The sequence below is a fragment of the Gymnoscopelus braueri genome, assembly GCF_963280865.1.
Source record: "Gymnoscopelus braueri genome assembly, chromosome: 16".
NCBI lineage: Eukaryota > Metazoa > Chordata > Actinopteri > Myctophiformes > Myctophidae > Gymnoscopelus > Gymnoscopelus braueri.
In genome coordinates, this window is record NC_137616.1 from 49,263,791 (window position 1) to 49,278,864 (window position 15,074).

Below are 15,074 nucleotides of genomic sequence, written 5' to 3' on the forward strand. Positions count from 1 at the left end.
GTTCTCAAATGGAATGAAAAACAGTTCATTTATATGAAAAAAATAAATATTTGGGTAAATCTCATGCAATGGCAACCCAAAAAAGTTGCCATTTTTATTTAAAGGGAGAAATCGCTTGGCGAGGTTTCGAGCTGATAGTGAAATGCAAATGATCTCATTAACTTGAACAATGACGGTCTCCAGGTGGTCTGGTGGAGAAAGGGTGAGAGCGGTCAATTTTGCCGGAAAATAACGTCAGGGATGGTATGGTATGGTACACTAATTTCATATTTAGGAAACGTTTCAGATGAAAAAAAATAAAGAATGGGGATGATTTTAATCGAATATTTAGGAAAAGGCATGGAAGGGGAACCTTCTGAGAGCTTCATGAGCAAAGATAATCGACTTAAAAATCTCAAAATCGGTCAGGCTGACTCCCAATAATTTGATGACCGGTGGAGTCTCCTATTGACCAATGACCCGGTCATCACATCATTGGCTCAGGAATGCGACAAAAACTAAAAGAAAACTCTATGAATGCAATGAATGCATGGGGTGTGTAATTGATGGAAAATAATTATTCTTTGGGTGAACTACTCCTTTAACACAGATGTCTCTTGGACATGAGGAGATATTAGGCTACAGAAGGAAGGTGTGAATGTTGACCAGTAGCATGGCACCTGCTCCATTTCAAAATCTAAATCCATTCAGATTCAACACGATAACACTGATGTTCAACATGTAGGTGACATTTCTGAGGGACTCCACATTGATTGAGGTTAAAACAATAATTAATCTGGGCCAGATAATCAATATAGCTTTACTGTATTCATAGAAAGGGATACTAATCATGGGCGCCTGAGTTTGTCTTTGCATGGGAGTGCGCGCACATTTCTTAAATGAATTTATTCAAATTTTGCTCTCAAAATATAAAGTCGAGTAAAAGTACAAAAGTATTGGTATAAAAATGTACTTAAAGTACCAAAAGTAAAAGTACTGCATTGTTGGCTATTTTCAAAAGGCCGAAATGTATATAGGGCTGAAGATCTACAAGCTGCAGATCTGCTATTTTCAAAAGATTTTTATACATTTGAAAACTTGAAATGGGACATTCTGCAAAATGATACTTTTACTTTTGATACTTAAAGGAGTAGTTCACCCACAAAATGACTTATTTTCTATCAATTGCACACCCCATGAAGCCTTGAATTCATCGATTTTGTTTTTGTTTTTGTTGCATTCCTAAGCCAATAATTTGATTCCCGTCTCCTACCGGCTAATGTATCCGGTAGGAGACACAAAGTAGATTATTTGTGTCTCCTACCGGAAATACAGCCAGTCATCAAATTATTGGCTTAGTAATGCGACAAAAACTAAAAAGAAATCATGAATTCAAGGCTTCATGGGGTGTGCAATTCATAGAAAATAAGTAATTTTTGGGGTGAACTTCTCCTTTAAAGTACTTTTTAAACTTATGTACTTTTACTCCTGTACATAAGGCACAACGGCCAATTCTGCACATTGATACATTCTGTACTCACCATAGATGTCCCTCCAACGTCCAAAAATCTCCTAAATTCATAATTTCCAGTTGATAACATGCTATCTAAATTACATTTGAACCGTCTCATGAATCCACTGTTGTTTTCAACGCGAAACTAGTGTTGCCAGTTATGCGAGAGAGAAACAAGCAACCTGGCAGACTTGACAATACTGCAAACTCCGCAGACAGTGACAAGGGGTGGGAGAGCCTGACAACCCCTAGCGGTAGTGTGGGGGTGCAACGGCTCCCTTGTGATTCATAGCGAGGCGCCAGTGTTACTGATATATGTATGAATATCTTTAAATACCTCTCTTCCAGTAAGATGTGCTGAACCCATTGCATCCTGTCTTTATCTGTCTCTGCTGAATGGACAGCAGTTAACAGTTAACAATATCCATAGAGCTACGACACAAGAATGCACAGGATGCACAGACTGCATCGTCTTTGTCACGCTTTAAAATGTAAACTTAATTGAGTCCCACACATTCACTTTTCCATAGCAGAACATAGATTGTGCCTCATATAAATACCAATGAGTCTACAGTATATTACTCAAGCTGTATTTTCCATTGCAGGGCAGAGCTCTAAAACAGTGAGAAGGCCTCTCAGAGATGTTGCTGTGTGTCTGGGGATGGTGGGTCTTATACTGCTGGTGGTGTTCATAGGTCTGGTTGTGCACTGTAAGTATTCCACATCACAAAACAACCACACAAAACTTGCTGCAGGATTCTGTAGCCTGACATTTTCTAGCTTTGGCAATTACAGAATATACCACAGTAACCTTGATGATGTAACTTCTCTTTTTGACCTATTTCTATTTTTTAGAGGCTTTTTTATATGTGTATTATTACTTGCATTTGCAGAGTGAGGTGAATAAAGTGGTGTTAGAAGATTATTCACATAAAAAAATAACAATATCATTAATGCGTTAGCAACAGTAGCAACATCAGTGTTTATAATCACAATGTTTGGTTCTTTGCAGATAAATTAGCCTATGAACAGTCACAGATCAACTACTACAACCTGACCCTGGAAAGAAACAACTTACTGACCAACTACAACGACATGACCCTGGAAAGAAACAACTTACTGACCAACTACAACGACATGACCCTGGAAAGAAACAACTTACTGACCAACTACTACAACCTGACCCTCGAAAGAAACAACTTACTGACCAACTACTACAACCTGACCCTGGAAAGAGACCTGTTGGAAAGTGAAGTAAAATTACTTACAAGTGAGTGAGGTTACAAACCATTTCGAAGGAATATTAATGAGTGTATTTACACATTATTGATAAATCATTATTAACATTTTAATTAATATCAGGGTTCAGAATGGGAAAATGTTGCACCTCACAACTCCTTCATACTTTCAACCAGAAACCTCATTCAACATTTAAAAACATCAGCTTATTGTGGCCCTAAAATTACTCACACAATCTCTCTGTCTCTGTCTTTCTCTCTCTCTCTCTCTCTCTCTCTCTCTCTCTCTCTCTCTCTCTCTCTCTCTCTCTCTCTCTCGCACGCACGCACGCACGCACGCACACACGCACGCACGCACGCACACACACACGCACGCACACACTGTCTCACATTCATATACTATATTGGGGGGGGGGCTTATAAAATATCTATAAGCCAGAGAGGGTCGCTTGTAAAACAAATCTATGGCTTTGATGCTATAGATTAGATGTTGGCCTATTTGACAGGGCAGAAACATTGCCTTGATGTAACATTATACAACAGGTAGTTCCGACCAAGCAATCTGATTGGTTGAAATAGCTATCTAGCCGTGCTTCAAACCAGCATGATAGCACGGGCCTAATCACATTAATAAATCACTCCGCACTGCAGTCCGCACCTGATTAGACCATATATGGCACAGCTGTGCTGTGACGTCACGCTGTCCCACGGTAGGAAAACAAACAGACAGTAAGCCTGACCCACCGCCGCCACCGGTGAACAAACAGCTATGCAAAATGGACTATGTATGCGAAAATAGCCGATCTACAAGTTCACAACGCGTCGCCATCGCGACGCGTTGTCAGCTGGTAGATCAGCTATTTTGGCCACGTGACACGGTCGTACGACGGAGCATATAGCCTACTGGAATCAGCTGTGTTGATGAGACGGTGCCTCGGAGCGCTGCTACAGGGACTATTTAATGTCTCAGTCAAATAAACTCTTCTCTTTACAGGGAAACGGATAATAGCAAAAAAAATATATTATGAATTGCCCCACAATATGAATACATTTGGATGTGTTTTGTTGGTAGCTGTTGTATAATCGCAATATTACACTCGAGGGTGTGCTTTACCTACATTATTGTCACTTCAGTGATGCTTGCGGAACTCGGCTCCGCCTCGTTCCTGACCGCATCACTGGCGTGCCAATAATGACGGTAAAGCACACCCTCTCGTGTAATATTGCTTAATTAACGAGCGTCATCGAGTGCCAGCTTGACACAGACACACACACCTCCCCTCTGCAGTGCTGTATGTGACTGGAGTTTGTCTCATTTCTCTTCAAAAGCCATTGAATATGATTAAGGATTACTGTGATTATGGTAAGCTCACATTGCATATAACACACACCATACAGTAAGAACTCCTCTAACTTTCACTAATTGTTCCGTTTGTTCGGGACGCGGGACAGGTGGGCACCCTAATACTATATAGTCACATGCTAAGTGGTGCCAAGTAGTGCATTTACTCAAGTACTGTATTCCTCCTCAAAGGTAGGGTAAGTGATTTACTTTGTTTAAAATAAGTGTTAAAAAGCTCTATTTTCTGATAGTACTCATTGCTATAGAGTGTTTGTTGAGTAAAAGGAGTCTCTCCCATGTCTCTCCAGCTCTTTATTAAACAGAAAATGCATTTTCAGTGCTCTCTCCTGATTGGCTTAAATGTTGTCACCTACCTGAAAATGTGCTATATTCTGTTTACTAAAGAGCTGGAGAGACCCCTGTGACTGAACAATGCTCTGTAGCAATGATTACTATCAGAATACAGTACTTTAACCTTTTTAACAAAAACAAAATAATAAATGAATAAATATCACTTACTGTACCCTACACTGTAACGAATTGGACTGTAGAATTTACAGTTAATAGCTGGCAGCAAAGTTGCCAATAAAGTACTGTAATAGCTACTGTAGTTACTGTAAAAAAGAACTACAGTAAATCAGAGTATAAGTGTTTTGCAGTTTGTTACTGTAAAAAAGAATTACAGTAAATTACAGTATACATTTTTACAGTTTGTTGCTGTAATTTAAATTACAACAAGTTATTGTAAAATCCATTTACAGCTACTTACTGGCAACTTTTGCTGCCAGTAATAGCTGTAAATACTTATACAATATATTATTGTAGATTTGTTTTACAGTTATTTCATTGTTAAATGCAAATTAGTGTTCAATCCAATTAATCAGTGCATTAAATCTTCAACAGTTAGATAAAAGCCAGAGTCAGATCTGCAATAAAACATTTATTCAAACTTTTTACATTAAGATTGTTTACCTGTAAAACCAACAATATTAAGACGAGTGCAAACTTTTTTTTTCCCCTGTCAGGGGTCAGTCATGATTCTCTTAATTGCATGCTTCTGTAGAAGGCCCGTAGGACATACCCATGTAACCATACAAACAGACACGTACCGTATACATGCAGACATGGATTATGGCACTGTCTCACACATCATGCACTGTATATACAGTGTCACATCATGTGACATTTCTGTCTGCATTACAATAATCACATATCCAGAGGCCATACTGGCACGCCTAACACCCCCCACCACGTGCAACACACCGCACAATATGTCATCTTTTGCAAGCTCTTCAATTACATCTGTAATCGTCATGTCAGGCACCCCAAGCACGGACAATTTCTCTTTAAGCTTTGAAAAGAGATGTGACTGAACAACATCATGAATGTCTTGGACCTCTTCAATTATAGTCTGAATAACTGACGCTGGTAAAAGTAGCTTAGCCTGAAGCTTCAAATAAAACAAAGACAAGTTCTTTAAAAAGAGGTCTTTATCTACACTATCATAAAGTTCACCGGTCTCAGGCTGTTCATCACTCTCAGTGAGAGAGGTGGAGGGCTGACTCTCAGTTTGGGATGGGTTTTCAAACTGTGCTAACATGAGATGAAAATGTGGATTTCACACCAAATGTTTTCTCACAACCCCTAAAAGGACATGTTATTTTCCTGCCCTCTTGTATATGGCCTTTCAAATGATTAAGGAAATTCTTAAGATTTGTAAATGTGATCTGACAAAATTCAATCTGACAAATCAGTGTTGTGCCAATGTGTTGGTCTGTAACACTCCTCCTGTGAGACTGCTTATGATCTCTGTATAGGTGAGACTTGAAGGCTGCAAACTTTCTGAATGCACGGGTACAATCAGGTACACCACAGGTAAAAAGGAAGTTTGCACTAGAGTCTAGTGCAAACTTTTTTTTTTCATCAGGGGGCCCTGACCCAGAAAAGGTTGAGAACCACTGAGATTTTAAACATGAACTTTCCCAGCCAATCGAGTCAGCGGCAGGCAAGCCAGATCCAGACACAGCATTGACAGTGCTGTTAGCCACTGTCAATGCTGTGTACTGGCACCCACAATCTAGCTCACCCACCGCTAGCCCGACCAGCTGAAAAGGTTGAGAACCACTGAAAACATGAACAGCAAAATGTCACGTGTCAGATACATTGTGCAAAGATAAAAGTGCAAAGATAAAAGTGCAAACTTTTGCAAACTTTGTGCAAACATCCATCCAGGAGAAATGGACGTGGAACCAAAACATGGAGGTAGTCTTGAGGCATCAAACAAAGGCAAAAAAGTCTGTTAAGGAGATGGCATATGTCAAAATCCATTCAGGCAGGAGGTCTAAACCAGCAGGAATCCATGGAACACAAGGTTGGAAATCAGCAACATCTGTTAGGGCACAAAAAAGAACAAGAAAGAACAATATAAGTATTGAAGGCTGATTATGAGGTGCAGGTGGGAAACAAGCAGAGAAGCTCAGCTGGGGAGGTAATTGGCCTTGGGAGTAGTGACATCCAGAAACTGCCCTGTGATCCTTTCTTCTTACATTAGTTGACTTTCCCTTTTCTGAACAACACCTAGTAGGTATTCCTTTTGCACAACTACTTACACAGGAGATGACAGCCAAATAAGTCAATAAGTGGGCCTGCACACCATATTCTCTTACTAAAGATTTATTTGAAGAAACATGTTTCGGTTAACTATGAAGGTCAGCTAATTGAAACCTTTCTTAAAGAAATAAATACAAAAAAATGTAACTGAAGCCAGTGTTCTAGACCACTTTTCTTCTGAACAACTCCTAAAATCAGAGCATAAATTATAAAACTGTACTGCTTTATGTATAAAATATGACCTAAGATGGCAAAGCAACATATTAAGAATTTCATTCATATAGTGGGCAAGAGAATGGTCCAAATTCTTTTCACATGACTTACACTCAAAGCCAATTGAAGTCCATCAGTCGCTTCAGGAGGGAGGCGACGGGAGGACAGACCGAATTGTTCCTCTTCTCTCTCACCTTCCCACTTTTTTGGCCGAGCAGCTTGGTTGTTTTGGTGCCACTGCCAGTGGTTGGGTTGATCCCAATGAAACATCTGCAATGACAAATCACATACTCTTTATGTAAAAGGTGCACTCACAGCTGCTCTACCAGAGAGCACATCTTTCGAGTTACACATGATGGTTCTACTTCAAGCAGAAAGTTACCTTTGTATGAACTCCAGAGTGTAGCAGGCGTGCTCCTGGTACACCAGATTTAAATTGTAATAGCTGGAAAATAGAGCTGCCATTCCAGCCAGGAAGTTGGTTTGTGGAGCCACAACGACCTGCCCCTCAATGCTCAGCATCCACTCAGTAGCTGTGAGAACATCACCTAAACATAATTAGACATATGGTTTGCATGTTAACAGTGTTTGTCTGTTGCTTTCCACATACTAAAACATGTCCTCCATTAGTATCCGTATCTGCAATGCTTTAAAACATATTAGAAACTGTATACACTACCTAGGACAATTAGACGCGGAGAGTCTGGAAGGTTCATTGTCCTTTCGACATCTGCTGCTGTCGCCAACACCTAAAAGACAAAAAATATATGTAGTCAGGGTAACAGCTTCAACTTGGGCATAACACAAGTTTACAGGTGTACAAGAGTGAAATTATCTTTTGTACAAGCTAGCCACACATTTTGCATTAATTGTATTAATAGGAAAAAAAATGCCAAACAACAAAACAGAATTCAAGTATCAAATGAAACTAAAAGATATACCAAAATTAAATACAAAATAAAGACATTGTGCATCTACAGTATAGTCACATAAAATGACAGTGCTGCTGCGAGGGCACGGTGGCGCAGTCGGTAGCGCTGTCGCCTCACAGCTAGAAGGTCCTGGCCTCGATTCCCACCGGGGACGCTGTGGGCGCTGGGGGCGTGTCTTCTCATCAGCGCCCATACCCTAGGTGGGAGGGTGAAAGGGCCTACTCTGTGTGGAGTTTGCATGTTCTCCCCGTGTCTCTCAGTTAATAATGCGCCTGATGGAGGGGAAGGGAACTGGTTGGGATAACGTGTTCCTTCCACGCGCTGCGTCCAACCAGGGAAACTCCCCCCTGTCAGGTGACAAGAAGGTCAGTTGGCTCTCATGCATTGAAGGAGGCATGAACTCGGCCCTGGCCTCCCTAGGCTGGTGAGAGGAGTGTAGCAACCAGGATCACTTAGAAAATTGTCACCAGGTGGAAAATAAGGGTTACACATTTGTGGGATAAAGATTTAAGTTAAAAACATTTTTGACAGTGCTGTGCCAGTATAAAATGACACAGCATCTAAAGGCTGGTTTATACTTAGTTGCACGTCAGTGTCATGCACCGAAAATAGCAGATCTACAAGCTCAGAATGCACACGTTCTGAGCTTATAGATCAGCTATTTTCAGCGTTCAATACTGACATGCAACTAAGTATAACTGAGACGTAAGCAGGGGCTCAGCACCTGTTCAGCAGCCTGACGACCTTGCTGTGGAAATTCAGAATTTAATGCTGCGATATCGCCTGCCTGACTGTAGCAGAGTGGGCTGATTGTAAAATACACAATATAAATGTCAAAAGCTTTAAACTATAATAATTTCATACTCACATCTGCCTGCAAAATGAGTCTATCTAGGTCTTCCTTGAAGTGTGCCATCAGCAGTAGGATCACACATGGTGATGGGTCACAGTTTTCTTCATGGTCGTACTTCACCAGGATGCGCTTGACCTCATCAGCATTAGACTTCCGCTGGAAAAACCGAAGGATCAGCTTCCCTTTTTCGTGCATAGCCTGCTCCATTTTATCCAGGATGCCAATGTCTGTGAGTAATTGGAAATGGCTGTACAGCAACTTTGGTGTGAACAGATATGGCCACTCATTCTTCAGCTCAGAAATCGAAGGAGATGGGCTGGCATTGATGTTTTTTCTTTGTAGGTAGTAGGTTTCTTGCATTAACTGAGTCAAATGTCCTCTCTCTGCCCCATTTGGCCCCTCGGTGCTGTACAGGTCTTTCATTTCCCTCTGCTTCTCTTTGAGACTCTCTTCAGTTTCATCTGGTGGACAGTCAGGCTGCCATCTCACACAGCCATATTGGTCAGCTGGTCCTTTTGCCATGTCTGCAAGTGAATTTGAGCTCTTCCTTTTCGGCGCCCTTCGTCTGGACAGAGTATTTCCACGATTAAGATGATTTGCTCTAAAAGTTATTTGAGCTGCTAGACTTTCATAGCCATTACCAAATCTTGTGTTGTCTCCTGGTATGACATCAGCAAAGCTGCTGTAATGCTGGTTTACAATCCTTTTGGCCACCATCTTGCACTGAGATAGTTTGGGATTCTCAGTCAGCCTCATTTCATCAACGATAATTCGTACCATTGCCTTGCGGTCTTTTTCGGATGGACGACATCCCTGTGCAATGGCAGTTGTGATACCAAGAGGCATTCTGTGCCAAGGCACACTGAAGTTCTCAATCCAGTCATCTAAATGGACAGTCATTCTGGAGCCATTACTGTGAGCCTGACTTGGAGTGCTGGGGGGTGAAAATGTAGACTGAGCAGCCTCTGTAGGGGTCCTGGGGGGTGAAAATGTAGACTGAGCAGCCTCTGTAGGGGTCATGTAGTCTGAGGGTTCTACAGGAGTCAGTGTTATCGTTTGCTCTAAAAAGGGAAACATATACGAATGTAATGGGATAGCTCAATAACTACAAATAATACAATCATATGACACTTCACAGTACTTTTCAGTACAATTAGGACCATAACATAATCTAAGACATACCGTCAACTTTCCATGCATTAAGAAGCTTCCTACACTGGATAAGTGATAGGTTGCCAATGGCTTTGAGATCATCCTCGCCAACTAAATGCAGGTCAGCTCGGGATTCCACTCCCATGTCTGCCAACTTGACCAGGAGGGACTCTAGTTTATCCTCTGGTAGGCTAGGTAATACTGCCAACACAGCTTGTTTAATTCCTTCCTCAAGTGTCGCCATGTCAGTATCTGGGAGAGAGGGAGGACACATGTTAGTATCAGGGAGAGAATGACACATGTCAGTATCTGGGAGGGAGTGATGCAATATAATCACTGATGTGCCATTCAGCTTGTATCCCATTAGTGGATGATAATCAAGGAGGTCTTCTTGCTTAACACACATGTAGTTTGCTTCCTGATCTACTTCTGTGAGACTGTAAACACCCAAATCAGCCATCTCCACAGCCTGCTGCCTCCCTACAACAAAGTAGACCAAATCGCTACGATGGATCAAGATCAGCCTAATCTCACCCATGTTAAGGCCCTCATCATCTTGTCCTAGAATTACATGCATCCCTTTCTTGTACTTTGTGCCTTTGAAAGTGACAGCATTAGTGGCTATAGTGTCATGTGTGAAGTTAAGGGGTGCTGTTGCTTCTTTGATGCTTTTGTTATAGTCCTCAATATAGAATTCAGTTCCTTTTTCAACCTGGATTACAGGAGGGAAAAGACTGCCAACACTTAGGTATGTTTGAAGGAGCTGGTGTCGCTCTGCAAGAGTAGCACACAGGTTCTTAAAGTTGTGCAGTTTTCTGGCACACTGTTTGAAGAATGTATGTTTGCTCTCAAATCTCAAAGTCCAAAGACGGATGAGAGGTCCGAAGTGTAGAATAAGCTGAGGATAGTGACTGAGATAATGATGCTTTGGTTTGATGGTATTCTGTGGAAACAACTCCACTCTGGACTGTATATATTCCTCAATGAGGACATGCAAGTATTCAATCTGAAAAGTGGTAATTGCTGGTGCACATATGTAAGCAACCATCTCTCTCATGAGCAAAATTAACTTCCAAACAGCATTGTCAGATGGATTCTTGATCCTGTCTCCAATTAAAAGAGGAAGCAATCTCAACAGGCACCAATTCTGGACAGCATGGCCACTTAACTTCTCACTATCTGGGTTGAAATCAGGGGGTTTGTCATTTGCTTCATTTCCAAGGTAGGTAAAGTTACTTATACTTCTGTTCAAATTAGTGGTGCACGATAAGTATCGGCCCGATAATTATCGGTCCGATATTAGGAATTATGACGTCATCCCGATAGATCCGATAAAATTATTTATCCCGATAATTTACCCCGATAATATACACTGTATTTTTTTGGGTAAAAAAAGAAAAAAATGCTGCGGTGTGGGTGGATTGGGATGAGGGGCGCTTGTTTTTCACTCGGCTCCTCCCGTTTCGCCAGTACTGTGGTATTAGTGGTTTAGGAAGAGGGGAGTTTTTCACAAATCCAGCGCTCCCTAACTCATGCCTGGCTGTGACGTAAATGGTCGTGTGCTGCCGGCAAGTGAAGCCAGGATAGTAAACAAACATGGCGTCGGTAGTATGGGACTATTTCAAAGTTTCAGAGTTAGATAGTACGCTTGCTATTTGTAACAAATGCGATGCGAAAGTTCCACGAGGAGGGAAAAAGGCAACGAGCTATAATACTTCCAACCTGATTAGTCACATGAAACATCGCCATCGCTGGGATGGTGTGTTAAAAGCGTACGAAGACGCCAGCGCTGCTAAACTAGCGGCGAATCCAAAGCCAGCTGCAAAGGCACCGGATCTTTTACCTATCGACGAGGCTTTTGAAAAAGGCAACAAGTTTGCCAGAAACGACCCCAGGGCTAAAACGATCTGTAACTACATCATAGAAATGATGGCGCTTGACGACCAGCCCTTCTCCCTCGTCGAAGATAAAGGATTCAGTCGGCTAGTTCATCATATGGAGCCCAGGTTTATCATTCCAAGCCGCCGCTACTTTTCAGACGAGTGTTTACCAGCCAAGTATAACGAGATCGCCACACTCCTTCATTCTCTGATCGATAACGATATACGGGACATAAGTTTCACCACGGACATATGGACGAGTGATGTTAGCCCCGTTAGCATGCTAGGTCTGACGGCGCAGTGGCTGGACAAAGACTACAAACTGTACAGAGCGGTGTTGCATTCTCAGGAGCTGCCAGGTTCACACACTGCCGATATGATCCGTGAGGCTTTTGAAGCCATGCTTCAGCAATGGAACATTAGTAAAGAGATGGTCCATGTTGTCCTAAGAGACAACGCACGTAATATGGCGAAGGCTTTTGTTGACTATGGAGTCGATAGCCTGGGCTGCATGGCCCACACTTTACAGTTGGCCGTGAATGAGGCTGTGCTTAGCCAAAGAGCTGTGTCTGACTGTGTTGCCATCGGGCGGAAGATAGTCGGACATTTTAAACACTCCCAAGTAGCGTCCACTGCCCTGGAAAAGTTACAGGCAAACCTGCGAAAGGGAACAACCACTACTACCACCACCACCAGTACACGACTCCAACAGGACGTGGCCACACGTTGGAACAGTACATTTTACATGCTTAAGAGTCTGGTGGCGCAGAAGCAAGCTATTGCAGCTTATGCAGTAGAATACAAGTTACCAGCAACACTCAACTCCCACCAATGGGCCCTGGTTGAAAACATGTTGACCATCCTCGATCCGTGTGAAGAGCTGACTAGAAACATTAGCAAAGCTACAGCCACAACGGCCGACGTAATCCCCTCCATCCAAGCCTTAACGCGCCTGCTAAAACAAACTGTTCCAACAGACCACGGAGTTAAAACTTCAAAGGAGACCCTGTTAAAAGCAGTCCAAACGCGTTTTGGTGACATCGAGGAAAAGCCCCTGTATTATCTCTCAACTATATTGGACCCGAGGTACAAGGACCGCTACTTCACCCTTGCATCAAAACGGCAATCTACAGAAATGCTGCGGGAACAGCTGCACAGCATCGTCGACCGCCGTGCCACAGACACCCCCGGCCCCCAGCCAGACGAGCCACCGGCAAAGAGAAGCAGGGGAGACGAGAACAACAAGTCCTTCATGGGCATGTTTGAGGCAATCCTCGAAGAAAATACAGATGCTGAAACTGAACAACAGAAATACAGCAGAGTGGATACGAACGTAAGTGTATATATTGTATTTGAATTGTTTTATGAACACAATGTAACTTATGTTAGAAATGGAACCGAATATTCAGAACATCATCATAATTAGATTTTGTTCTTCTTCTGTGTTTTGTTTTTTACTGAAAGCTCCAGTCATATCTGTCGGAGGCCACGCTTCCCATGAACCTTTGCCCGCTGGAATACTGGAGAAGCAACCAGTCCCGTTACGAGTGCCTGGCCCAACTTGCTCGTAAATATCTGTCGGCTCCTTGCACTAGCGTTGACAGCGAGCGTTTGTTTTCTGCTGCTGGACACGTGATGACCGAGCAAAGAAACCGACTCGCATGCGACAAGGCAGAGATGCTGCTCTTCGTCAAAAAAAATCTCCCTCTGATCAAGCCAGAATTTAAAAAAAAGTAGAACGAATAGCTAGCTACCTGCTCTAAAGGAAGCTAAAGTAACAATGCAGGATCAAATGTGAATCTCTCTCTGAGAAAAAAAAAGAGGACAATTGAAACCTCATGCTTTTGTGAAAAACGGGTTCACTGTCATTTATATGGATTATAAAGCAAGTCATTAATCCTTATCCTTTGTTCTGTAAAATGACTGTTTGTTACTGTGTGGAATGCACTTTTTCAGTTTGTGTTTACATATACATGTCTAACTTGTTTCAGAATCAGTACCTTATTTTTTGTTACTGTGAGGAATGCACATTTTCAGTTTGTTTACAGAGACTGATTTTACTTGTCAGTATTTCATTTGAATCCTTATGCAAAGATTTGCACTTTTGCAGCATCCCTTCTAGAGGAGAAGAGGCCTTTATTTTTATATCACTGAGTGATGCACCTTACTATGGCAAATGTTTACATTTTACAATCTAGTTGACAGGTTGTCACATTTTTTTGTTTGATTTCTTTTGGCAAATGTTTGATAGGCTTGCTGTCCTATAAATGCCAGGTAATAGTTGTTTCCATTTGTTAATATGGACCACTCATTGCTAACTCATTGTTCAGGGAAACACATTGTCATTGACATTGACTGATTGACTCAATTATATATTTATTTGGGAAAATAAATATGGTCACTTTAATTGAAGTGTCAAAACGGTTCTTGGCTTTGTTTTGTTCATAGTAGTAATGCTGTCATTTGCTCACTACTAGTCTTTTTTTACCACCAGGTGTGCAAAAACTACAGGTACATTTAATATATATATATATTATATTATTATCGGTATCGGTATCGGTATCGGTCTTGAGAAGCAGGAAGTTATCGGTATCGGTATCGGTTTCAAAAAACCAATATCGTGCATCCCTAGTTCAAATCTGTATAGGTGAACTGTTTTTCCTTGTTTACCAAGTGGTTGATACACAATGCCAGGTCAACAGAAACAATGCCCTCAAAAAGGTCATGTCCGAGACATGGTGGCAGACCAGGCTGACAAACATGAAAGTAAGATAACTGGTTGAACATGGAGTCAAATTTTATGCCATGCACTGAGTCTCTGCCACCTGCTCCTACTTCTTCTACATGCTGCTGATATAAATGTTTTGTTCTCTTTAAACCAATGGACAAGGGACTCTTGTCCCATGTTTTTCTCTCTATTTCACAAAACCTACAAAAAAAGTGACTCCTGCTGAAATTTTCTACAAAGCCTCCAATACAATGAGAACCAAGATTATCTCCAGCTATAGCACATACAGAACCTCGAATAACTTTGCCGTCCCTCAAAACAATACCACTGTCCTCTAGATCCTTGAGATCTTTTATCAGTGGACTGAAAACCTTTTCTTGTTCGAAAAACTTGAAGTCTTGTTCCCTGCAGAGAAGAACAAGCTGCATGTGATCAATATTTGATCTATTGTACGGCAAAATGTTACCAAGTGTCAGATACACTGCCAGTATCTTGTGTTTTTTTCGGCCTGATCCTAGTGGATTGGCGACCTCAAAAGCATCTTGATAAAGGATCAAGGCTAACGATGATGTTTCACTTTTAAATAAGACATTGTCAGTAGTATTCTGTCCATCCCATACATCCATGAACACAT

At 41.6% G+C, this 15,074-nt stretch overlaps 1 protein-coding gene across 1 annotated transcript; it reads right to left on the reverse strand.

The window, feature by feature from the left end:
* Positions 1–6,323: 6,323 nt before the first annotated feature.
* Positions 6,324–10,409, reverse strand: LOC308103057 (uncharacterized protein; the record flags this gene model as incomplete). Its single annotated transcript, XM_080452905.1, has 6 exons — positions 6,324–6,461; positions 7,007–7,165; positions 7,278–7,443; positions 7,575–7,644; positions 8,696–9,741; positions 9,863–10,409. The coding sequence occupies 5 exons, from the start codon at positions 10,407–10,409 to the stop codon at positions 7,009–7,011; spliced, it is 1,986 nt and encodes a 661-aa protein (XP_080309031.1). The 3' UTR covers positions 6,324–6,461; positions 7,007–7,008.
* Between the last annotated feature and the right edge of the window lie 4,665 nt (positions 10,410–15,074).